Below are 25,516 nucleotides of genomic sequence, written 5' to 3'. Positions count from 1 at the left end.
TCGTTCTTCGTACAACTAGGCTGCACAGTACAAGCTGCGATGATTAGAACATGAGAATAACTGAAAACATTTGTATAATATTGTGTATTTATTTAAGACAACAGTCGATTTAAGCATTACAATTGAACTGATAGATCATTGAACTCGATAAATTGTTTTTGTTTAAATTTTTTTATGCAACAGTAATTTAAACTAACAATTGTTCTATATAAACATTTATATATCAACAAGAGTCTGTTCAATTGGAGTAACAGTATAGTTGACGAATTCCCAGACGGATAATATCAAAATGAATTTTATGGTGGAAGAAACTGTTCATTAACGTTGTAACTTTAGAAGCCCTCGTGTTGCTGGCATTTGTACAAAATTTATATTAATTGAAATCTTAAATTATAGATTATGCAAAATTTTTACCTCAAAATTATATTAAGCAGCATGAACGAATTTACAGCCTGTGATGTACGCATCTTCGTGTTGTATCTTCATTCTGAAAATAGATAATTATTGATTCAATATTGTAAGGTGTAAGAAAGAAAGTTTTTAAAGAAAAAACGAGTCACAATGTAAATTATTCATGAGTTCGAAAAATTACTGATTACCAGTGACAATTCACGTATGATTGGTACCACCAGTCACATGAATCTTCGCATATAAGGCAGTCAACGAGTACGCTCCTACAATCGCAGAATCTTACTGCTGTAGCAGTTGCAATCAGTTTTCCATTTTCTATATGCACACCAGACTTTACATAATATGAAAGAAACATACTTCTTAACAATCGTAACGCGCGCACTTAGTATGAAAACCTTCAGTGTAAATATTTGGAGAATTGTAGTTATTTTTACCATCAATATATCAATACCACTGAATTGTTTGTTAGCACAGAATGGTTAAATACAAAACTGATGAGACACGGATTACACATGCTTTGCATGGTCAATAGAGCAGTAAACCAACTTAAATATACATAAATAACAACTAGGAATTTACAGCAAACCTTTCACTACATCACCGGCATTTTTTTACTTATCCAGAAAATGAATGGTTAGATCGTTAATTTTACGTCTACTATTATTTATAGAAATTCATTAGCGTTTGGGCCAAAAATAAAGGGGTGTGTGTGTGTGTGTACACTTGATCTTTTAAACTAAAAAGATATAAACAAATAAGTTCAGTAAATTTGAATGACGTGACAATCAACATGAAAACCATTCAATCAGTCTTCTCAACTCTTTCATGTGCGTTTTTTTTTTTAATATTAACGAGTTATCTAAATAATTTCATTTTCTCACAGTAAAATAATTGAATAATTAGTCTCAAATTTATAACGTTTCCGCAGTTTGTCTGCTTTAGATACCTGGTTAAATCACTTTCATCACTCATTACACTGAAATTAACTTGAAGAAAAAAATTGGAGTACTAAACGTTAATTAAATAGCAATTCATGAAAATTTTTACCTTCTCTCAAATCAGATTTCAACAAGCACTTATAATTCTCAGGGATATCTTGAATGATATCCCAGCAATTATTCTCAAGTAATTTCAAACATCTTTTGTCGATTTTAACACTATTGATATTCAATTAATAATTTTACATATTTTAGATTTTATAAAGTATCCGCAGAACTCAAGTAGTAGATACGAAATCTTATGCAATGTGTTAGAAAAGGAATCCGTTTGTAAAGAAAGTACTAGCCAAGTTAAAAGTCTGAATGACAATTCTTCTTCTTTGCCACCTCACAAGCCGTTGGAAAAAAAGAAAAATACAACATACTATCTGGAAAATGTGGAAATAAAAAAACAAATGAATATCAAAAGCAACCATTCGTAAACTTTTGCGTAGCAATCGCGATGGATGAGAGTATGCTCTGCTCAAATCATCAACATATCACAAAATTGCAACGGGCAGTCTCTGTTCTTCATCACACGGTAATACACTTTAGGGTCATGAATCAGAATGTGGAACATGCATGTGGAAACATAATAGTTTAAACGGTATGTTTGCTGCTGTGATGCGACTTTAAGATCCAAGACGGCGAATTGAGCTGTACATTGTCAGTCGTTAGTGAGTCGGATAGAATTAAAATTTCTCCAGCTTTAGCAAGTGTTTTGTATTACATTCACATTTTAGAATCTGACATGCAAGTTCTATTCAGCGCGATACAGAAGCATTGAACAGCATGAATTTGAAATGATCCCACTTAAAATACTCAATATTGTTTTCACTAATTCAATCCTAAATGAGTACTAAAAAACCCAAAATCGTACTGTTGAGAAATGAATACAGACGGGATACATCGGGACATTCGCTTTCATGGATTTCATGATTGACAAATATTTGTCTCGTTGCGCACTGAAGGTTTTTAATTCAGCTTATTAAATGGAAACACGAATGTCTGTAATGGTATAAAAAGAGAGTAGCAAATAAAAATTGAAAAAAAAAAAAAAATTAAAAAGAATTTATCACAATAAAAACACGAAGTGGCATAGGCTATTTTTTTTTTTTTTTTGATAATATATTCACAATTTCCTTACAGTCTAGTTCGTTTTACAATTGTTTAACTTCCGAAATACAAACAATATCCATCTTTCACATGATTGATACCTGTGCAGTGAACGATACTTACTGTGAATCGATAATTTATCACATATTAATAACATACAAATTGTATGACTTAATGAAACTCACCTGGTATGAACCTGTATAATAATTGTGTTGTTAAGAATTTATTATTTAGTGCATACCTGGCTTACTTCTGACTCACTAACCAATCAAGAGGAAAGTAGTTACTTGTGACTTCGACTTCTTGAACGATGTCGTCGTCGACTGTGGTGACTAGAACTGCGATGATCACGGCTCCCTGATTAGAAGTAATTCTGAGTTAGTAATGCATGAATAATCTACACAAGTAACATGATATTTTAGCCTCGAATATGAAGAAATAAACGAAGATTTGTTTACAGTAGACACAGATGCTCTCAGCAATTACCTCTGTCCCTATTGTGACGACGATGATTGTCTTCATCTCTGTGGCGTTCGTGCTTGTCTGCGGATCTACTTCTACTACGTTGCCCTGAATTTCTGAAATCACATATTAGAACATTCGTTTAGAAAACATGGGATCCAAATTTTGAAAGTTGGCTTTTCCCTGAGAAATAATGAAGCAAGTATTAAACTTTTTATAATAACTATCTTACCTATAATTACCAGAACCGTGTCTACTTTTATCGTCATCAGTTCGTCGACGACGTTTGTCCCTCTCCCTGTCTTGCCTTCTTCTGTCATTTTCTTCATTCATACGTGCTCTTTGTTTCCTTTCTTCATCCCTCTTCTGCTCTTTTTCGTCTCGTGCCTTTTCGCGTTTACTCTGTAAATGGCGAGAAACAAGAGAACCATAACATTTTCCGAATAAGTAGTTTAATTGCGTCAAATATAACGCATTTTCTACCCAGCTCAATTAAAACGTAAGGATATACAATGTACCATTATCTCCTGTAGAGCACTTTTTAATCGTGCATACCCAACATGCTGTTTTCCCATAAGGTGATCGTCAATTCTTTGTTGAGCATCGCCAACAATAAGGAATGCACCACATACATCACACACCTCCATTTGCTTTTCCTGTGCTGCTGCTAGCTCCGCAGTCTGAAGTAGAAGCAAAAGTATTTAACAACCATCACAAACTGAAAACGCGTTTGCAACAAGACTTTCAAGTCTTTGAATAACGTTAATTTGTTTACTTGGACAATGGGATTCGTATTCGAATCTGCTTGAAGTTTAATATATATAAACCAAAAAATAGTTCGTACAGTATAATAGAACCCAAATACAGAATATGATAATATTAAATACTAAATGTCCTCTTACTTGATTATAATGGCTATTATCATTAGATTTACGTAAAGTCTCCCGTTCTTCTTTCAGTTGATCGCAAAGGCGCATGAGTCCCTGAGCTTGTTCAACGTTTCCCTGAATTCCGCTCTGCTCAGCTTCTTCTACCAATTTATTAATCTTTTCTGTGAGAAGTGCAATTTGATCTTCATTTCGTTGTGTTTGGGCTGGAGTCAATGTAGGCTGTGAATAAACTTTGATTAGCACAGACGTTAGCAGCATCACTTATAAAAAGAACTTCTTGTTTTTCATATGCACAGTCTTATGTAATTTCATACTGATTTTTTTTTTACTATCTCAAATTTGCCTAACAGATTAAATCAATAGACAAGTGTGAACAATCACAATAAGAATCAGATGAATTGAACAATTTCACAGGTAACAGATATCTCTTAGCCAACTATATTTGATAACTTTGATACCGCTTCAGTTCTGCCAATTAATGCGAGCCGCTGTTTTCCTTTTATGATTTTGCGCTCAACTTCGTTAAGCATACTTTGACAGAATCTGATGAATTCATCCTCATATTGTTGTTTCCTGTATGAATAAGCTGCTTTTTCAAACAATTCTCTTGCTTCATCGTCGTGTACACGAGAACATGCACCGAGATCAGCTCGTGTATTCACAAAAAGATCGTGAGGACAAAACTTCACCAGATATAACTTGCAGAACTGAAACATATCAATAACATTTCAACATTACTAATCATTTGAATTTTATAATATAAAGTAAAAAGAGTTTTATGCTAAACACGATATTGTAAATAACAGATAGTGAGTTTTCTGTAAACGCAAAGAAATACATATTTAGTCAAGTGCCATGCTGAAATGGTTTTTCAAATGAATTCAAGTTCCGTAGAAGTCCAGAATAGGATACAGATTAAAATTTCAAATAAAGCAATGGCACGTATAATTCTTACGTAATATAGCTTGATAAATTAAATTTTCATAGAAGAACAGGAACAATGGATGGAATTCATTAGCTACAAGAAGCAAACTTTTTATTTTTCAATATCAGGAAAAAATCAAAACACAGGCAGTCATTTTTTGGCAAATGAATGCACATAGGGTGCAGCTGAAGTCATCTGTTGTAATGAAACAGCAGAATTTAAAATAATGGTTAAACGGTATAAGGACCTTTTTTGTCTGTTTCGTCTAAATCACAGTCTAAATTAGAGAACATTATCTATTCTTATAATTCAAATTGATAGCCACAATCAAAAGTGGTGTGGTAACATTGGACCTGGACAGTCCCCCGTGGAATTGGCAATCAGCAGGAACATGATTAATGATGTTTAGTGAACAATGATAAAAAATAATAGTTCAACGTACCTCCGGATCCTCCCAATTAAGTTCTTTAGGCTTCTCGTTAGGAAGAACATTTCGATTTCTTCCCATGAGCTCATCGAGCAGAGCGGCGGCAGCGGCAGCAGCCATATTCTGTCTTTTTGTTTAGTTCACTGTTTCTTGTATTAAGACGTTTGTTCTACACGATTGGGACATACATTGTTCCCGAAACTGTGAACAACATAAAGCAAACTGCTAGAACAAAGGTAACTAAGAATTCAGGGCACTTAAACCAACTGTAGAAATTATTTTAACAACAGTACACAATGCCACAATTTATTATCCTTGGTCAATGACTATATACCTTAAAAAAGAGGAAGTAGAGTCGGATCCGTATTCGCCGTCTCAGATCATCTGCCATAACGTCATCTTGTGGATTTTTAGCAGACTATCGAGAAATCGTCCTACGCTTACAAGCCCGCCTGTAGGTCGAGTAAATGGAGATTCAATATTGGAATATTCAATGGTGGCGGCGGCGTTCACATCGCTATTTTCAAATCTGTTTAAATTTACCGTTGTCGTGCATTGTCGTTACAAATGGTTGCAAGCAAATGTATGAAATCGCGACGCGGATCACAGAGTGTCCATATATAAACCGAATATAACGACACATTCGGATTGCAGTTAGAAATATTCACCCGAACTATATCCTCAATGGATAATAGCTTTTTTCAGTGGCGAGAAGGTGATAGACCTTCATCTAAAGATGATTTGCCATTCCGGTCTTTTGAGGTTCCGGATAGCGAAGATGAGAGCAACGTCACGAACAGAAGCAACGCACAAGGGTATTGTGTTCTCGAATCTAGCGGCGACGACGATACAAACGATCTCCAAGACTCAAGGTACAGTGTTTAATAAGCTTTGTTTCTTTCGAATCCTGAACATTGACCACAACCTATTTTCATTTCACCTACATTTTTAGGGTTCCGTATCTCGGAATGAAAAAACGGAACCCTTATATGATCGCTTTGTTGTCTGTTTGTCAAAATCATTTTTCTCGGGAACGGGTAGAAGTACCTAGTTGAAATTAAAATCAAATATCAAGGTCTTCGGTCCCTTAGAGGCGTAAAAAATTTGAGCTTCTAAGTCAACGAACTCAAAAGATACGGCCATTTATATCACATATTTTAATACTCGCAAACTCAGTCATGAAAACCTGTCAGGTAACTTCCCATTGAAATAGAAATTTTTAGAAAAGCAAGGTCTCACAGCCCAAGTGAATGAAGAAGAAATAAAAATTTCGTGGGTATAAACGGTTAGTGTTTTGTATTCAATTTGACTGATGTTTCGGATGAAGCAAGGTCGACCCTCCTCAAAGCCTACATAAAAAAAAAATCGTATACATGCGGTATATTATATACCATCTTACGGGAGAGCTAACTAATAATATCACAATTATAGATCACGAAGTTTATACTATTTACAGAGTTTTCAAATAATATTGTTTAGTTAGCAATTTAAACTATTATAAGTTTAAAGAATTTGCCCAGAGAAAGGACACGACATATTAGCACAAGTAGAGAAAAAAAGTTCGAAAGTAGTTAATTTGTAGTTATATCACATGAAAAAAAAAATTGTTAAACTCGCACACTCACTCATTAAATCCTTTAGGGTAAGTTAAGGATTGTTATGCTCTGCAATCAAGAAACCATTGAAAAGAACATTTTTTTCAGATCGTCCTTGGAAACCAGGAATAAGAATCGACGTAACACCAATCGTTTGACTAACAGCTCAGATTGTTCAATCACATCCAGTGAAGGTGACCCCCAGATCAGCAAAGACGATGTACTTGATGGTATGTACTAAATATTTGTATAAGTTGGTTTTGAACCATTCGGGATTGTAAGATATAATCTACAATGACTAAAGTACAAATTTCGTTTCTCATTCCATAGAAAGTAGTTCAGATTCAGACATACCAATTTGGACAAAGAAGCGTGGTGCAAGAAAAATATTTGATGATACCTATGAAGAAATAGCAGACTCGTCTGAAACACAAGACAAACAGATTCGGCCTATTTCTGTGACTCCTGACAGCTCTAGTCCGCAAGAGAGCCCTTCAAGTGAAAACCACTGTGATCATGATGATAGTGTGTCCGTACTTGAAGAAGACAATTATTTGTTAGCCTCATCTAAATCTGATGAAAAGAAGAACAGCAAATCTGCATTTAATGGGAATGGCGTTTTGCCACGGTCCCTTGAATCAAACGAAAGCACAGTTTCACACTCGGAGCAAGAAGAAATTGTCAGTGGTAAGGCTTGGCCTGAAGAAGACGATAAAAATTCTATAAATATTTCCGATGACTCGGACACCACTGGCACATCTAATGATTCGGATGTTCAGCATGTCGACCTTGTATCTGATGCAAGTGTAAGCAGCTCGTGTGCACTAAATTCAAATCCGGAGAATGTTGCCACGGTTCTCTCTCTTATTAAAAGTGAGGTAGGGGTTGGCAACATAGATCCACTTGTTGCACAAAAGCGAGCCATACTCACTTTTAATATAGAAAAGGTTCAGAATCAACTGGCAAAGTCCAAGGTTTGTATAATTAGTAATTCAACCAAGTATGCAAATATATTCGGATTTCTGATTTCTACAAATAACTAAATTCTAAAGCATTCAATGCTAAAATATCTGTTTTGAAAAATTAGAGATGAAAGTATGAACAGTGAAGAATTTCTGCCTTATGCATATATTAACAGGTTTCTTTTTTGTATTTCAGATGGTGCTTCATACCTTAAACATTGATTTGCTCCCAGATAAAGGTGAAAAATTGAGACGGAGTATTGATACTGATGAAACAAAACTCCAAAAGTTGTCAGAAGAATTGGAATCTCTTCCAAAGATAGGTACACCCAAGCCCTCGAAACCAGTACAAGGATACATTTCTTCCCTTCAATCTTTGGTCAAAAACCCATCTGGTCCAATGGAAATCAAACCACTTGGCCAAAAAGCTCTTGCAACGCAAGAAAAAGAGCAAGCCTTAACTGTAGAGAGGCTGGCAGATCTTCACGGATCATTGAATGCTCGTCCAAGTGAAGACGAGCAAGCTCAAGATCCAAAAGGTCTAAAAATTTCCCTGATGCCGCATCAACGACATGCTCTCGCATGGCTTCTTTGGAGAGAGAAGCAAAAACCCCCTGGTGGAATTTTAGGTAAGTATTGATTTCTGAGCTGCTAATGTTTACATTGAATTATCAAAAAAAGATTCACTCCTTAAAACATTAAGTACCATGGTGAAATAATTACTTTCAGCTGATGATATGGGTCTGGGAAAAACATTGACAATGATTTCTCTAATTATGTCATCTTTAAAGGATGTAAATTCAGATAATGATGAAGACGATGATGACACGTGGCTACAACGTAAAAAGACTATCCGTAAGTAATTGATATTTTTTTTTAAGCCCACCAGAATCTTTTTATTAATTTCGCTATGATTAAATGATTGCTCATTTTTCTTGCGCAGAACCTTATGGTGGTACTTTGGTGGTGTGCCCTGCCTCGCTACTTTCTCAATGGGAAACTGAAATAAAAACACGTGTGAAACGGGGTATACTATCTGTTGAATTGTATCATGGAACTAACAGAGAAACTGTACCAAGACGTTTGGCTAGGAATGATGTAGTTATCACGACTTACAATTTAATTAGCAGAGATTATAAGGTTAATGCTGACTCCATCCTCTACAAGGTAAGCATTATTATAATAAAATTTTTTTTACTGAAATTATTATAGTGTGATTTTCATTCATATTTATACTTTACATCATGCCAGTTATTTTTTTTGCATTGAATATAGATCAACTGGAAAAGAGTTATTCTTGACGAGGCTCACATAGTACGTAATCATAAAAGCCAGCAATCAGAAGCGGTATGCCATCTGTCTGGGCGTTATCGTTGGGCTTTGACTGGTACACCTATACAAAACAAGGAGTTGGATCTTTATGCTCTTTTGAAGTTTCTGAAATGTTCACCATTTGATGACCTGCGTGTCTGGAAGCGATGGGTAGATAATAAGAATGCTGCTGGGCAGGAAAGATTAGCTACTGTCATGAAAACTCTGATGCTACGCAGAACTAAAGTCGAATTACAGGCTAAAGGTGGCCTTGGTTCTTTGCCAGATAAAAATCTGGATGAAATTCGCATTAAACTGGATCCTGAAGAGCAGCTGGTGTATGAAAAAGTTTTGGTATTTTCACGTACCCTCTTTGCGCAGTTTTTACATCAGAGAGCTGAGAAAAATCACATGTATGAAATGCATTCCGGAAAGTTTGATAACCCATCATTTCTTAAAGCGCGTAAGTATTAGCAGTTGTCCTGAAGTTTTATTTTCACATTCATTACCGAAAATCGCAAATATTGCGTTCAGATCATTCATGATCATTTTACACTCTGTATATTAAGTCTTTAATTGCAGCAAAGGATACACAATTCACGAAAGTACAAAATGAGCTGTTGGCAAGGCACGCCGATGTCAAAGCTCATGAGATTTTAGTTCTCCTACTAAGATTAAGGCAGGTCTGCTGTCACCCTGCGCTGATACACGCCATGTTGGATCAAGACGACCTGACAGTAAATGATATTGTTGATGAAAAACCTGAAAGTATTGATGTAATGTCTAGACTTGGAGGTTTAAAACTTGAAGATGATGAAAATATTGATCCGAATGAGATTGGTGTCGATCGGAGAGTGGTGCAAAATTTACTCACCACAAACAATCCCGTTTTTAATCCGTCACGGCAAAGCTCCAAAGTAAATAATGAATCCATTTTTTAGATATGGAGGTTCAACAAGTATGAAATGTTTTATTACCATATTTGCAAAATATTTGTGAAAGTTCAGCAGTCTAATACGTACAGATTGTAAACCCAAGTCCCACAAAAATTTCAAGAATCTAGAAGCCACTTAAGATAATCTACTGAGTTATTCGTATGGAATACATATGTTTATGATATCTTTTCTAGTTGAGAGCTGTACTCCACACAATACAAGAAATACTGGATAAAGGTGATAAGATGATAGTAGTATCACAATGGACCAGTATGCTGGAAGTTGTGAGGTCTCATCTTAAAACCCTAAATGGAGCAACTTATGATATCCTGTCTGGAAAAATTCCCGTAAAAAATCGGCAGGTACAATTTGAGAGTTTTTGTCTATACGTCTGAAAAACTTCTTATTTTTATATTGCACAGTGATTTTTTTTTGGCTACAATGATATTCTTAGTTTTCTCACACATTTTTAATATTTATTTTCATGAGTATTTCACCAACTATCTTGGTCTACTCATTTCTATTTCTAATCCTTGAGATGTTTGTGTTGGAAAAAATGATAACCAGGCCTGTAGTTATGATATATTTTACTAAATCACATATTTATTTAAACAGACCGAGTTCTCATTACTTCGGAAATAGGATTAACGACTTTCTTAATTTTTGTAGCGCATAGTGGAGTCGTTCAATACAATAGACTCAGCACCGCAAATTCTATTACTATCGCTTACTGCAGGCGGAGTGGGCTTAAATTTGGTTGGCGGCAATCACTTACTTTTGCTTGATATCCATTGGAATCCGCAATTGGAAGCGCAAGCACAGGATCGAATTTACAGAGTTGGCCAAACTAAAAGCGTTTACATTTACAAGTAATACATACGAATTATTTTTTGAGAATACGTTGTGCAAACTAACATGCGAGTCTACATAAGTAATTATTTCAGATTTATGTGTCTGGACACTGTAGAGCAGAGGATTAAAGCACTGCAAGACAGAAAGCTAGAAATAGCAAACGGAGTTTTGACAGGAGCAGGTACTGCAGCTGCCTCCAAGCTGTCGATGGATGATCTCAAATCTTTGTTCAGCTTGTAAAATTTTTATTTTACCAAACGCCTGCACTTTCTGATCTTACTTACGTAATTTTACAAGAAGTCGATCGACCCGTTACTTTTCGATGTATCTATTCGCTGAAAACCAAAGTGTTTTGGTACGACTGAAGAAAATACGCCCTATTTTATAATATGAGAAATTCTACATTAATCTATTTTATAAGTGAATATATTTATGTATAAATTAGTTATAGGTGTATTCGTGAAACCTTTTCACATACGTTATTGTTTCAAAGCATTCTTAAGCCTAGTTTTTTGAAGCAGTAATCAATTATTCCATTAATACTAAGATTTTTTCTATGCTGTGACTTATATTTATACAAAAAATTAAACATTATTTATGTTAATATATACAAAAGATAAAAAATTTACTGTAACACTCCAGTTATAGTGCACATATTTTTTTTATTAATTTAATATTTGGTGCAAATTGCATACTATAATGATATTAGATAAGAGTACAATTTCGAAATTTTCAGGTGAGTTGTAATGATATTGAAAGAACAAAGCGGAAATACAAATGCGGAAAGTAGGAATCCTTCTCAGGACGTTGCAACTTATTCACAGTTATTTTAACTATCTTAGATCGGATGAAAAAGTTGAAGCGACAAATTGGCAAGACAAGTCAAATGATTGCGTTTACATATGATATCAATGGAATATTGATTTATTCAACAAAAATCAGACAGGATAAAGGAAAAATATACATGGGTAAGGAACAGTGTAATTATGGGTTAATACAATTTTAAGTGTATGTGGAGATATGCATGAAAAGTAAAATTAAAATAAATCCGCTTTCGGATTTCTATGAACAGGATAAGTAATAGAATTTCCGATATCACATAATCGTAAGAATATAAAAATAAATAATCATTCCGTTCTCTGCTTGTTCCTGATTGGTTTTATGAGGAGCTAGTAACGTTGTGTTGAAAATACAAGTGAAATATATTATAACATTGGTACTAATTAACTTTTGGTTAATTAAGCAATATGTTAAAAACGAATATTTGGCTATTCTAAGGAAAATAGTGAATCTAGTAGGGCTATATAATACATGAATTTCAATATTAAGATCTGCTGGGGCGATGATTTTCCAATGAAAATAGTTATTTAGTATACAATTTCAAATGATATAGGCAAGGTCATACGATTTTGACAGGCAGAAGTACCGAAGTACAATCTGCAACGCGTCGCCGGCGAGAAAAATTGATTAATAAATTTAATTAATTAATAGCAAGGATACTACGTTAAATTCTCAACCATAAGTCCAGGACAACAAATTGCCCTTGAGGGAAAGAATGGCATCGAAATATTGGTATTTGTTGCATGTCGGACAATGTGGATAATTTCTTATCACAAGTTTCTGATTCGTACAAAATTTGACGATATGATAAACGTCTTGGAATATATTATTGCATAGAATATGAAACCACTATAGTAGGTGTGGAGCATTCCATCGCGAAATGTAGCAAGTGGAATTCCACACTTCAGATATTTGCAGTTTCGAAAAATTAAGTTCGTTTCAATGACTTGAATATTAGCGATGCTGCTAGATCGCTTGAACGATGTAGTTACAATCCATGTTCACGAATATATGACTGAAGAATTAGATCTTGACCTTCTGATGAACGAATTCATCAACTTTAACCAACGACTGCAGAAAAGTAACTTGAGCCGCGTCAGAATGAAATAAAAGTGTACTTTGTATAGAAATGATTACAAAGTTTAACGGTATCGTTTTATGTTGGTCCAAATCCCCGCACCTAAACTCAGCTCTACACCACGGAAACATACTTATTACTTGTTCAATTAAGATTACATTTGGAATTATAGATGCAGGCGATTTGATGGTGATAATACTTTGAGGAGTTACCAAAGACGTTGAAGCACAGTTTACACTATTTTACAACTCTTCCATGTACAAACTCCTTTTCAAGACGTTGCTTCTGGATTAGCTTTTTGTTGCCGAAGATTGCTGTGCCTAATTCCGTAGAGAAAATACACTGCAAGCCCTACAGTAAATGAAAAAGGTTTTGTTAAGGTGTCAACTCGATTTAAAACTTATTTGAAATGCTGATCACTTTGGATTTTTTGCAAATTGTCGAGAGATTTGAATCAGTAATTGTGAACCAATCGTTTTTAATTGCTCATCTGTTTTCTGGTTGATATAGCATAGCTATTTATTTACAAATCAAAATATTCTCACCAATGGCCATCCATACACCAAACCGAACCCAAGTCATGTTATCTAACATCATCATCAAGTAAATGTTGATAAAAATGCTGAGAGCTGGCAAGAATGGAACAAAAGGTACCTAGAAATTAATTGATATGATGAAGTTTTTCAATTACACTGAACTTCTGAGAACAAAGAAACATTCTCATGTTAGTTTATTTGTTCTGTCTTCTTAATACTTACAGAAAAACTAAGCTTCCTTCCAGACACTGGCTGCAGATACACGGAGACAAGAATGCTAACTAGACTTGCAATTAGAAGTACGAAAATTGCAACCGCCCATGGTTCAATGTTTAAAAGTTTATCACCGGAAAAAACAATCATCATTGATGTACATGCGCAGAGTACAACTGTCAGTGGTCGAAAAAGGGGACTTACGTTAGACGATTAGATTTTGTAGAGTTGAAATCAGTGGAGTGGAAGCTTCCTTATCTCGACAAATTGAGGGTTCAATTCATAAATGTTGAGAAATTAAGAAAACTTACAGTATGCAAATACCAGCCAAGTAACCAGACTTGCTGTCAGTCTCGTTGAGTGATGCAGTTTATTTCCATTGAAAAATTGCTTTGCAATAAATGTAAAGCTTTTCAGGGTACGATCATCTTTTTTTTCGTAAGCCTCGCTCTCCTCGTACCTAAAATTTGTTGAATAAATCAAAAGTAAATGTTGACCTGAATGGATTTATATTACCAATTGTACATCATTTTTAATCAACGCGAGTGATTCTGGGAGTATCTTGAATAGTTACTCAATCAACCTCAACCAATTCTTACCTTAAAATTAAAACACAGGCCGCAACAATCGAATAAGCTAGCAAAGTCCCGATGCTCATCATGTCAACCAGTTGTTTTAGCTCAAATATTGCGGCCAGAATCCCTGAGGACACGTTTTAACGTGGTACTCGAAACTTGGTCATGGAAAGTTATATCAGAGAAATTATATAAAATAGCCTCATTACCTGTCAGTAATCCAGTACAAAGAGTTCCAGCAAGTGGAGTCTGAAAACGGGAGTCGATTTTCCCCATCCACTTGAAAATCAAACCATCTGAGGCCATAGCATAGATCACTCGAGGCAAAGGGAACATTGCGCCAAGTAAACTGTGATGAGAAAACATTTTAATCTTGTCACCTAAAGCAATTCTGGGTTGTCTTAATTGCTTTTGCCTCCTCGCAAACGACAACAAACAGTCTTATCACGAATATTTAGCATTGACAAATACATACCTTGCACACAGGCCGCAAATTGCCCCTACAGAAACTGCCCATTTAGCCCAATTCCATCCTATCGTCTCAAAAAGATGGGGCAGCGGGGCATCGGCATTCTGGTCGTAATATGGAAGAGTCATTGTCAGAACTACCGATATGCCGAAGTACGAAAGGAAAACAATTGTCAGAGAAGCAACAATCGCAATTGGTATGGATTTCTGCGGACTTTTTGCCTCTTCTCCTGTGGTTGCGACGCAGTCAAATCCAATGAAACCATAGAAGCAGGTTGCTGCGCCAGTTATGATGCCCGATATGCCGTACGGAGCAAAACCTCCGGTACCCCATGGACAGCTTGACTCGGTACACTCCACTTCGGTTCTCCAATTCGCAGCGTCAGCTTTAAAGTTTGACATAAATATGTTATGCGAGGAAATAAAGCTTGAACAAAGTTTGTGTCAAGTGAAGTCAAGGATGGTACATATCATCAATATTTTTAAAAGTTTGACATACATGCTGCACATAGTACGAATAACGTTACCTTTGAACGAACCAGCAATGATGACAAACAGTACAACTGACAAGTTGATTAAGGTGAAAATGTTGTTGGCCAGGGATGACTCTTTAGCGCCAAAGGCCAGAGCAGCTAAAATTATCGAAATTTCAAGACCACCCAATTTCAACGACACACATACCAAAGGCAATTCTGCCAATTACCTTCAACCAATTGATTGTATAAATGAATTCATTTTGCCTCAGAAGGACATTGGAGAACGGATAAAGAAATTGGTGAAGCTGACCGTAGATTAGATGAATATAAATATGTTGTAATAACCAGAGAAAACCAGAGTTATTCCAAAGGCGAAAAAGTCCGGATATGCGGAGAGATAGTCAATTTGAATAGGCATGGCACTCTGAAACGTCGTCTTCATAGTGTCATTGAAAAGGGCATCGACGTAGGTACTCAGTGCACGCACCACACTGGCAGAGCCAATCACATATTCCAAAATCAAAGTCCATCCTATTAGGAACGCTATGAATTCACCAACAGCAACATAGCTGTAAACGTAAGCGGATCCAGCTCTTGGTACCCTGGCACCAAATTCCGCGTAACAAAGACCTGAAATTTTTTTTGGGTTGTGATAATTCAAGCACACAACAATGCAAATGTTCTTTTCAAATATTTCAAGAATTCTCAATTTCGTTTTCTATCATAGATTACGAGAGAATTTATGGATGTCGTTTGAACCTTGAGTAATAAGTTCGAATAGGATTCGTAAATTAAAATAAATTAAGGATCGTTGTTCAAGATTTACTAAATTCCTCTATTGCAATTTCAAAAGCAGTCTTTTCCCAAAATTTTGGTTCCCATCTTTCAGCTTTACCGAAGTATCCTGTTTCCAACGTTTGCACTAACGGTGTGCACCTCGATTCGTATTTAGAAAAACCTGCTAGTACGAGACTAATTGTAAAGAGGTAAAGTGAACGCGTTAATTTTTATCGTACCATGAGGATCGACATACTCCGTCGTCGTTAAGCGGGCATCCCGGATCTGTTTGAATTGTGAGACTGTCTTATTATGAGCTTGTGGGTAAACTCGTAATTTTTCCATTAACAATTCCTGAACTAGTGTACAATAATCTCCATTTCTTACGAAAGAGCAGTAAGATAGCTGGATTTCAGATAAGGATTAGAAGAGTGTCGTGATGACGTTAACTTGTTTCAACAAACTTCGGAAGAGTTTCACCAGCACCTTTTCCGGAAATAGAATTGAGCCGTCTATGCAACTCTCGAATTAAGGTATAAGTCTTCCAAAAACTATAAGACTTCGGAATAAATCTGTTAAACCGTGCCCTATTTTTTCAAATTTTTAAACTTCGTAACATGGTTTTTCTGAAAAATTTCGAGTTATTGAATTCTTGAGAAAATTAACAAGCTACTTCGAGTCCTTAAGGCAGTTTACCACATAATTTATTCTGTATTGAACTGTTACGTTATCAGACCTGCGAAAACTGACGCAATTGCGGCTATGGCAAAAGATATGATAACTGCCGGTCCAGCGGTATCCCGAGAAACTGATCCCGCCAAGACATAGATTCCTACACCAAGGGTCGACCCTATGCCAAGGGCCGTTAAGTCGAGAGTTGACAAGCATCTGGCTAATTTCGTTTCCTGAGGAGATCCTATTTGCTTCTTGCGACTCAAGGTTTTGTATATTACGTCCATCCCAAGAAGATTTATTACGTCAAGCTGCAAATTAAGGGCGTGAATAAGTTGAACGTAAATTACCTACATACAGGGACAAAAGAAAATGTTGGCATTTTTCAGTCTGCTTTTTTTGGTGTTGTTCGTTTCAGTCGGATTATTATATTACAAAGCATTCAGATACCGTATTATTTATCAGATAATTATTACTCACCACATGAATTTTCAATAATTTTAAATCCATGGTCGTTAAAATTGAATCCGCGGTACACTAAAGTAGATTGGCGTTTGAAATTTAGGAATATATTCGTTATATTATGTAGAGTATTTGTTCAATTCGTTCGTACAAACATGCGGACGACAGCTCGTAACACGCGTGTCTGTCATATCGTTTATTCTCCACTGACTGAAGAATAAGCGGATTGTCTCGTTCGACAATTATTATCAATTGATTGAAACTTGTACCAAATCATTAGCGAGGAACATTGCCCTCAGCTAAGTTGTACACTTTTCAATACATGTGTAGATTTTCATACATGTTGGTGCTGGCTATTAATGACGTATTTGACGTGGAACGAATAAACGAGCGAGATGAAATATAATAAGATGCGTACTCTGTAATCGACCAATTTAAACTCTTCAAATGTGTCTGTTTATTATTCAAAAAATTCACCTTCAATGAACGGATTCGACCGGTTTCGATCAGTAGCAATTATTTTGATGATAACAATGATATCGGCAGAATCATTGATTAAAATTTTACGTTATTCTGCTTCGTTCCGTTCTAGTACTTCGGTGCTAAACACCTCTATATTGCATGGTATCTGTCCAAATCTGGAATATTTCTAGCCATTAGCCGGGTACAGCTTACTTATATTGTAAGTAATTACAAATTTCCTCATTCATTTAATAAGTGTCGCGTAAGTATGTAACTGAGAAACTGAAGAGTAGCCCTGTACAGGAACATGCATAGGATAAGCTAGTTAAATATTACTGTTTGCAAAACAATATTTTATCTCCAGTGGTTTGCTGTGAAATCAGAGTTCAGAGTCATTTGCTAATTATGTGTATAATTGAAAAGCAAGTAAAAAGACAGGTATTCGAAAAAAAATGATCCATATGTAACTCAATTTTGTTTGCATCTTTGTCTGAGACAAAACAAGAGCTGCGAGAGTTCTTTTCAAAAAGGAAACCGTTGCAAATAGTTTTATTGTTTTAAACGGTTTATGCAGTCGAAAATAAAGTAGTGTTCCATTCTATATTTGTGACGATGATTGTATATGAACGTACTTCTTGAATTTTGCATTATTATCGAGATGATAGTTTTATCGTAGTTTTATTAGGGCCTCAGTATTCGATTGCAACACTTCCTGAGCGTTGTAGATCGTGTTGGAAAATCCAAGTATTTATTAAAAGTGTCAGTAAATTAAACTTGCATATAGTATTTCTAATCGTCTACATACCTGTTTTATGAGATGACACGATTTCTAATCTTTTATTAAGGATCATTCAGGATAAACGCATACTCACACGCCAACATAAACAAAGTTTGAGTAGAATCTATGCCAGAAACTAAAAGGCAATTTATTCTACAACGAAAATTGAAAGTGTATACATATACATATATATTATAATATGCACTTACATGAATTATTTTTTTTGATTATTCTTCAAGCCTTTTTGGATCACTTTTGTAATGAAAATCATTAGAGAATATAGAAAATGATTTATTCAAGAGGTGCACATTTGAACTCTGAGAAATTTTACAATGCTGTAGCAGGTTTAATTTAGTACCTCCTTTCCTGCACCCACAGAGATAATTTGAGATACTGAACTACACCGAACTCGCAATTACTGATAAAGTGGTTACTTTATTTCAAGTCTGTTAACAAGTAACTTTTGTCTCCGTGCAACACCGTAAATCCCTTAATCTTCGTATTAGAAAGCTGAATACCACTCTGATATCAGTTGGCGGTATAGTTATCCAAAAAATGTCAAACTTGCAACTAATAGTGCAACTAATTGCACTATTTTCTGTTATCTTTCCTTTTAATGTTGCCTGTATGTCACTCAATTACTGATACCTCAAGTATTATTTAAAATTCAGATCATCCAATATTAGCACTGAATTGGTTGGCTTGTTCAATAGATATTGATGGCGGTACCCACTGTCAGTTGTATCTTCTACATCAAAGCTATTATCAGAGTGTGATATATTAATTATGAGTAAGGATCCCTTTGTTTTTTTCAATAGTATCTGGAGCACCTCATTAATTACAATCGAAACTGGTATGTTATCAGAATCTGATATGCAATCAATATCTATAGACTTTGTGCAATCATTTCTTATAGCGCAATCGTCAGTTCCTCGTATTCTGTGTACGGAGGGATCTAACGAACCCTCTCAACTTAACTTGACAATTTTTAACTGAAGGGTGAAAGGTATAAATTAAGCGTAACATCAAGGCCATTATTAAAAGTATAAATTTTATTTTATAATACGGACGGAATTTATTTTGTACATAGTCATAACAACGCGAATATCACGTTACTTAAAAAGTTTCTTTATCCAGTATATTTCTAATAACTAAACTTACTACTAGATACTTAGCTTGCAATATATAAAGACATTGTTCATATTTCGAATTTTTAAATGTATGTTGAGAAATTGTCAGTTTAAAAAACTGTAATTTGGACATGTTGCCATAAATCGGCGGAATCAAATCGAATTAAACTATGTGCGCGAAAGTAAAGATTACCAAATATTATTTAGTACATTCTACACAGGAAATTCTGGAATATTTTTACTTTGCTTATAGCTTGGAGTTTTAGCAGCAAGGATGTACAAGTATATATAGAAGATTATTTGAATAAAATTTCAACCCTTGTTCACTATTCTAATCCACAAAAACATTTCCAAAAAATATTAGACTAAGTGTCTGAGATTCTCCTTGTGGAAAAGTGATGAGAGTTTGTATTCGCAATAGTGAATGATGAACATTTCATGCGTAAGATCAAATAAAAATATAAATTTGGATTACAGGACACGGCCGTCAATTGATTAGGTAATAAGTAGTATACTTTCACTGTGGAAATAAACTTATCTGTAAAATATGGCTTATAGCGAAGTAATTGTATAATTTACAGAGTAGACCATAAAAATCTGCTGCCTATTTAGATTGGGTGATTTTTGCCGAAAAGCTTGTTTGCTGCCAAGGTAAAAGGGTATGAATAATAAATATTATAAAAATATAACAGACTGCCTTTGGACTTAGAACATCGAATATTTGTATCAAACTATATACTAACTAGAACACATTGAATGAATACATTCATTGTAAAAAACACGGAATGGTTTTGAATAGATTATATCTTTCCATGAGATTTCACATAAGAAAAAAAAACATACTGATGTGAGTAACACAGTATGACGATTTTGATTCTACAACTGTTACTTTCATCACTACTGCTAGACAATTCCAACAGTTAAAATAAATGTAGATATTCTTTAGTTAAATTTGGTGTTGAAATTCAGCATTGCATAAAATCAAAAAGTAAATGTAAATATGAAAATATTGAAGGTATAATATCCTCTTCGATAATAAAATTGAAACGTCTCTAAGTTATCTAAAAATTTTCATATCGTTTCAGAAGTTGATTGCAATATATAAATGCCAATTAATTTGATGCATTTACAATGCTCAGATCTGCACAGCATTGAGTAAAAAATTCACTACAAATACGTGAATATGCACATTGTGAGATCCTTTGGCCCCATAATGTTTGCGTGTAGTTTGCTACTGGATAAATAAATATTTTGAATGCTTTTTTCACTAGGAATGAACATATTCCTCAAGTGTGTACTGCATACTAGCAGTTGGCAGATGTTTCTTAACCTTACATAACCAAGTAATACGATACTGCTATCAATGCTAAGATAGAAATATGCATATTGGTCTTCGTTGCGTCGGACTGAAATAAAAAATATAATCTTGAAATTATTGAAGTAGGATTAAGCAATATTTAGCTTATCAAATGGTTCAAGGTCACATGGAGTTAAGTATCATGAAAAATTGAAATTGTTTTCGTAAATTTATAAGTGTTAATACTTTCCAGAGCTGATGGATTCACTTTTTCATGCTTTCTTTTTCAATAATTGACATTAATATCGAGAATAACATTCAGTTATCCTGTGAATGATAACAATTTGTGGGAACTTACGATAATGTAATAGTTGCATCGATCACCCTGGCAACATTCAGAACACTTCCAATCCTGGTACCATATATGTGTGCAGTCCTTCATGTTATTCCGTCTTGTTCTTTCGCATTCTTTTTTCGTTGAACATCGTTTTGATATATAATATTGCTTTTTGGCTCCTTGGGACCAATATGGTGTACCTTAAGAAAAAAAAAGATAATTAATCGTTATCAACACAAAAAATTCGCTAAACTTGATACAATAGTAGAAATACATAATTCAATGAAGTATTTCTACTTTCAGATTTTGGTCTTACAATGATTCAGGTACCAGTAATACTGTTGCTTATTCCATTATTTTATTTCTTCTTATAATATACTAAACTAATCTATCAGTAAATTTTTCTATTATTAAATGAATTTTTAGAATCATCATTACTGAATAGAGTAAGTAATTGTAAAATAATATTAATGAATCTATATAAAAAAATATTGTTTTCAATATAATTGTAATGTGATGCGACTATATTTTAAACTTCGGTTGTAATAACATCAATCTAGAACACTGATTAATTTTTAGAATACGATGTTTTTGACGCTATTGAATACACCAATCACTAAATAATACCTCCGATGTGTAGTGCAAACAATGTCAACAGGCGCACGACATGGTTGAATAAGTTGTAAATTTGTTACTTACTGCCCCATTTAATTTCTGAGAAGCAAACGTCTTGTTCTTGTTCACATGTTTTTATCGTGTTTAGGCATTTTTCGATGTTTCCTTCCTGATTCTGACAGACATAGCATTCCAGGGCGTTGCCTATGGATACGAAGTAATGTTTTCATTAGAACTGAATTACCAAGGTAACGAATCGTGAAAGAATTGCAGAGTTAATTGGAATCTCGATACTTACTTTGTGACAATGCAAACAATGCGAGTAATGCACCGATGATAATTTTGTCCATGTTTCACCGAGTGATTTAACGAAAAACTTTAGTCAATGACAAATAACCCACCGTGCTCAAGACTTCGTAAACTTACGGAATATGGAATACTCTAGGATCGACGCCCGAACGTTGAGTTAAGGTGCACAGGCCAATCGCAAGCCTTGCACTCCCACCCGCTTCCTCTCTTAACACATGTGAATGAGTAGTTACGTGAAATAATGCAACTGATTGACTGATTCTAAGGAAGATGGCGTTCTACAGAAGTGTACGGTACGACTTATGCTTGCGGCTTATGAGTCACTTTATTGACTGAGGTATACATATATCCGAGTCAACAGCCGCTTGAAGTAGAGCTTTCCGAGACTCGTAAATCCGTCGGACGACACATATCGAAACTATGCGCATTAGCATAAAGTGCTGTACCTGAGCCGCAGCAAAAGCGCCACTAACGACACCTGGATATTGGGGTGATAGTTCGTCCGAGCACCACACTTGTCTTGCTTGCTTCAAATAGTCCGCAGGCCTTACACTTCTATAGAACTCTATCTTCGTTGCGTTAGCTTATTACGGCCAACAGGTTGCAAGCCGTGCTTTTCAATTTCGACTTTTCGACTTGTTGAATTGCTATACCCGAACACCCGAACAATTGCTCTAGAATCCAGGCACTATGAATAAACTCCATTATTCGGAATCGTCGAAGTTTTCACCAAAACTTCAAAAGGGTTGGCCTTAATCATGTGAGCAAAAAATCGTTTGTCTCAAATCGATTTTTATGATCCATTCTAGACTAAGTGAATCTTCAGAAGTTCGAAAACGAGATCTAGAACAGCTAACGACCTACGGTTCAGAAAAATAAAAAAGATATACGGTGTAGATTGCTTATTATAACATTTCACATCTGGTTACATGAAAGAGAGAACATGCAATATTATACAGAATATATCGTATCCTAAAGTCGTGTGTTGCATCTGGAGCTGGAGCTAGATGTTAGAACGACTGTGATAACTATCTGATGTAGTACATTTCATATTATGCTAAGGACTATTTATTCTGCACACCTATTTTGTCATATAATGCCATTACGTTTTATATTATTTTGAATACTATTAAATAGAAGAATTATTCATTTCGAAATGGGATTCTATCCGACACGCGCTCGATGTATTCCATAACATTAATATTCATACTTATTCCAACAACTTTTCATTTGCTCTCTCGATCTTGAATTTTTGTAGGCACAGAATCGGAACGCTGTTTTAGGTAGTCACAAGTGAAATATCTACGTTGGAGAAGCAGAATTGTTTTCGAAAAGTGTTTGTATAAGAGAATATTAAGAGTAACTGTAATACGTCACGGATGCGCTAATTTTGATCAAGATGAAGTGGATGCTCCGTATGTGAGACAGTATTTAACGCAGTGTTCTGATTTAAGACCTAAAAAGGTGATTGTCGAGGATTTTTTATTTTTTTTTGATAAGAAGAGATAGAACGAAGCTTCTTAAAACTTCGAGTGTATTTTAACATATTTGAAAGGTATGAGCAAAAATTTTGAACATCCAACTGTCGCAGAACGGCAGCGTTATTAGCGTTATTAGAATATATCTTCAGTCAACGGCTGACCATCGAAGGGCCTAGCCGCTTGAATCTGGAATCGGCAGGAAAGATAAAGTGCGTATTTCTTGTCTGAAATGCAAATACTAAAATCATTATACATCATATCATATCATCATACATCATACATCATACATCATCATACATTCTACATCATACATCATACACGGTACTACAGTTCGAAACCAAAGTTTGGATGTTCGGATGTTCAGAAAGTGACGTCACCCAAAATTTTTTTTTCTCCCGACGTGATCGATTTATATAGACAAAAATCAGCTAGCCGAATTCCTCAGTCTGGAAACAACCGCGCAGTAGAGCGGACGTATGAGAATCGCGCTCCGCAGATTTCGAGTACCGGGTTCTCTAACTCCGTAGTTCCTGCACTCCGGGTCCGCTTCCGGGTGCAACTCGACTTGAAAAACAAGCGCTCTGTAGTTTCTATGCTCCAGGTCCGCTACCTGGTGAAATTCGACTTACAGGACAAGCGCTCCGTGGTTCCTGCACTCCAGGTCCACTACCTGGTGAAACTTAACCATCCAGGAAAAACGTTCCGAAGTTCTGGCTGTCCAGGTCCTTTACCTGGTGACTTTCGACCTTCAGGACTAATTTCCCGTAGATTTGGCTGTCGAGGTCCTCCCCTTGGTGGATCTCGACCTCCAGGACAAGCGCTCCCTGGTTTTGGCTGTCCAGGTCCTTGACCTGGTGACTCTTGACTTTCAAGACAAATTTTCAAGTTTACAAGTTTCATTACTGGAAAAAAATTCTTTTTTATAGTGGCAATTGTAATTATGTTTCATCTAGAAATTTTTAAACTTGTCTAGTTTGCAGTAAATTATTTCAATTTATTTTTCGCGCAAACCCAAATTCAGTGGGTATCAATGCGCTGATAAAATTTCTATAAATTTCTCATAATCTTCTTGGTAAAATGTGTCGATGAAAAATTAGATTGACCCTCACACAATATTTTGATGTGTTCTAATACTAAAAATATTTGTGAGTATTCGAGGTATAACCCGAGGTGGTTAGCGGTGGTCGTTGGAGGTGATCGAGGTGGACTAGGAAGAGGACGAGGAAGACGAGGAGAACCAGGTGGACGGGGAGGACGAGGATTTGTGCACGGTGAGTCTAAGATTTTTATAATATTTAATGGCAATTGTTGTTATATTTTATTTTTAATTTTTCAAACTTGCCACGATTCCAATGAATTATTTCCATTCATTTTTCGCGATAGCCCAAATTCAGTAGCTATCAATGCACTAATAAAATAGCAGTAATTTATTATAATTTTCTCATAAACTTCTTGGTAAAATGTGACGATAAAAACTTTATATTTATCCTTGCACTAGATTTTTGATGAGTACTAATACTTGAAATATTTATTAGTATTCAAAATATGACCCTAGGTGGTTAGCACTAGTCGTTCGAGGTGGTCGGAGGTGGTTGCGGGTGTTCGAGGTGGACGACGAGGAGAACTAGAACTTGTGCACTGTAAGTATAACATTTTTATAATATTTAATGGAGTAGGAGTAGGAGTAGGAGTAGGATCAGGAGTATCATATTATTATTAGTGTTACATTATTAATTAATTAATTAATTATATTAATCCTTACACAATATTTTTGATGTGTTCTTGTACTGAAAATATTTATTACTATTCAAGGTACAACCCGAGGTGTTGAGCGGTGGTCGTTGGAAGTGGTTGGTGGTGGTTGGAGGTGTTCGGTGATGGTAAGAGGTGGTTGCAGGTGATGGAGGGGGACGAGGAGGAGGACCAGTACGAGGTAGATGAGAAGGACGGAGGTCGTCGAAGAAGATTGAAGGTGGTAGGATGGTGGTGGGGTAATAGGGAGGTGGAGTGATGGGGTGTAAGGGTAGTGGAGTGATGCTGTGTTGGGGTGATGGGGTGGTGGGGTAATGGGGTGTTGGCGTGTTGGGGTGTAGGGGGTCCCACCTATCCTACCCTAAGCCCTACCCTACCCTACCCTACCGTAGCCT

The 25,516-nt window shown here is 35.5% G+C and overlaps 4 protein-coding genes and 1 long non-coding RNA gene across 10 annotated transcripts; 2 read left to right on the top strand and 3 right to left on the bottom strand.

Moving 5' to 3' along the window:
• Positions 1–69: 69 nt before the first annotated feature.
• Positions 70–5,535, bottom strand: LOC124212519 (luc7-like protein 3). 3 transcript variants are annotated; one of them, XM_046612633.1, is made up of 8 exons: positions 5,224–5,535; positions 4,315–4,563; positions 3,869–4,075; positions 3,485–3,646; positions 3,199–3,368; positions 2,991–3,082; positions 2,746–2,861; positions 70–487 (listed from the first exon to the last, which is right to left on the bottom strand). In XM_046612633.1, the coding sequence occupies exons 1-7, from the start codon at positions 5,326–5,328 to the stop codon at positions 2,788–2,790; spliced, it is 1,059 nt and encodes a 352-aa protein (XP_046468589.1). In that variant the 5' UTR covers positions 5,329–5,535; the 3' UTR covers positions 70–487; positions 2,746–2,787. The 3 variants fall into 3 exon arrangements, with proteins under 3 accessions (XP_046468589.1, XP_046468590.1, XP_046468587.1); XM_046612634.1 differs by having other exon boundaries at positions 2,770–2,861; XM_046612631.1 differs by having other exon boundaries at positions 2,792–2,861.
• Positions 5,536–5,698: 163 nt separating this feature from the next.
• Positions 5,699–11,704, top strand: lds (lodestar). 2 transcript variants are annotated; one of them, XM_046612610.2, is made up of 11 exons: positions 5,701–6,080; positions 6,912–7,033; positions 7,134–7,777; positions 7,962–8,394; positions 8,495–8,620; positions 8,709–8,932; positions 9,041–9,539; positions 9,659–9,993; positions 10,206–10,373; positions 10,681–10,880; positions 10,956–11,704. In XM_046612610.2, the coding sequence occupies exons 1-11, from the start codon at positions 5,893–5,895 to the stop codon at positions 11,101–11,103; spliced, it is 3,087 nt and encodes a 1,028-aa protein (XP_046468566.1). In that variant the 5' UTR covers positions 5,701–5,892; the 3' UTR covers positions 11,104–11,704. The 2 variants fall into 2 exon arrangements, with proteins under 2 accessions (XP_068989483.1, XP_046468566.1); XM_069133382.1 differs by lacking the exon at positions 10,956–11,704 and having other exon boundaries at positions 5,699–6,080; positions 10,206–10,369; positions 10,681–10,814.
• On the bottom strand, positions 11,421–19,087 carry LOC124212516 (cationic amino acid transporter 2). Of its 3 annotated transcripts, XM_046612618.2 has the most exons (12): positions 17,112–17,139; positions 16,979–17,035; positions 16,563–16,809; positions 15,395–15,679; positions 15,101–15,205; positions 14,581–14,959; positions 14,315–14,454; positions 14,130–14,232; positions 13,842–13,990; positions 13,540–13,706; positions 13,327–13,435; positions 11,421–13,132 (listed from the first exon to the last, which is right to left on the bottom strand). In XM_046612618.2, the coding sequence occupies exons 1-12, from the start codon at positions 17,115–17,117 to the stop codon at positions 13,053–13,055; spliced, it is 1,827 nt and encodes a 608-aa protein (XP_046468574.1). In that variant the 5' UTR covers positions 17,118–17,139; the 3' UTR covers positions 11,421–13,052. The 3 variants fall into 3 exon arrangements, with proteins under 3 accessions (XP_046468574.1, XP_046468576.1, XP_046468575.1); XM_046612620.2 differs by lacking the exons at positions 16,979–17,035; positions 17,112–17,139 and adding an exon at positions 18,410–19,087; XM_046612619.2 differs by having other exon boundaries at positions 16,979–17,139.
• A 183-nt stretch (positions 19,088–19,270) lies between these two features.
• Positions 19,271–22,119, bottom strand: LOC124212522 (UPAR/Ly6 domain-containing protein cold). Its single transcript, XM_046612639.2, has 4 exons — positions 21,878–22,119; positions 21,664–21,783; positions 20,986–21,164; positions 19,271–20,736 (listed from the first exon to the last, which is right to left on the bottom strand). Exons 1-4 carry the CDS (start codon positions 21,927–21,929, stop codon positions 20,662–20,664), a joined length of 426 nt encoding a protein of 141 aa, XP_046468595.1. The 5' UTR covers positions 21,930–22,119; the 3' UTR covers positions 19,271–20,661.
• Positions 22,120–22,390: 271 nt separating this feature from the next.
• Positions 22,391–25,012, top strand: LOC138190422 (uncharacterized). Its single transcript, XR_011176343.1, has 3 exons — positions 22,391–22,648; positions 24,001–24,640; positions 24,925–25,012. It is a non-coding gene; the product is annotated as an uncharacterized lncRNA (long non-coding RNA).
• The last annotated feature ends 504 nt before the right edge of the window (positions 25,013–25,516 follow it).

Source organism: Neodiprion pinetum, chromosome 2 (genome assembly GCF_021155775.2).
Source record: "Neodiprion pinetum isolate iyNeoPine1 chromosome 2, iyNeoPine1.2, whole genome shotgun sequence".
Lineage (NCBI taxonomy): Eukaryota > Metazoa > Arthropoda > Insecta > Hymenoptera > Diprionidae > Neodiprion > Neodiprion pinetum.
Note: the sequence above shows the minus strand (reverse complement) of the source record. Positions and strands in the feature narration are given on the sequence as shown.

Excerpts from the sequence above, each read along its gene's own strand:
- LOC124212522 (XM_046612639.2), bottom strand. The coding sequence starts at position 21,929 with ATGGACAAAATTATCATCGGTGCATTACTCGCATTGTTTGCATTGTCA. Across the intron at positions 21,784-21,877 it reads ATTGTTTGCATTGTCACAAA|GCAACGCCCTGGAATGCTAT; the intron begins GTAAGTATCGAG and ends TCGTATCCATAG. Across the intron at positions 21,165-21,663 it reads CTCAGAAATTAAATGGGGCA|GTACACCATATTGGTCCCAA; the intron begins GTAAGTAACAAA and ends TTTTTTCTTAAG.
- LOC124212519 (XM_046612631.1), bottom strand. The coding sequence starts at position 5,328 with ATGGCTGCTGCCGCTGCCGCCGCTCTGCTCGATGAGCTCATGGGAAGA. Across the intron at positions 3,647-3,868 it reads ATAATAGCCATTATAATCAA|ACTGCGGAGCTAGCAGCAGC; the intron begins GTAAGAGGACAT and ends CTTCTACTTCAG. Across the intron at positions 3,369-3,484 it reads GTGCTCTACAGGAGATAATG|AGTAAACGCGAAAAGGCACG; the intron begins GTACATTGTATA and ends CGCCATTTACAG.
- LOC124212516 (XM_046612618.2), bottom strand. Across the intron at positions 15,206-15,394 it reads AATAACTCTGGTTTTCTCTG|CTGCTCTGGCCTTTGGCGCT; the intron begins GTTATTACAACA and ends CGATAATTTTAG. Across the intron at positions 13,133-13,326 it reads TGGTGTATGGATGGCCATTG|GGCTTGCAGTGTATTTTCTC; the intron begins GTGAGAATATTT and ends CATTTACTGTAG.
- lds (XM_046612610.2), top strand. The coding sequence starts at position 5,893 with ATGGATAATAGCTTTTTTCAGTGGCGAGAAGGTGATAGACCTTCATCT. Across the intron at positions 9,994-10,205 it reads CGTCACGGCAAAGCTCCAAA|TTGAGAGCTGTACTCCACAC; the intron begins GTAAATAATGAA and ends TATCTTTTCTAG. Across the intron at positions 10,374-10,680 it reads TTCCCGTAAAAAATCGGCAG|CGCATAGTGGAGTCGTTCAA; the intron begins GTACAATTTGAG and ends TAATTTTTGTAG.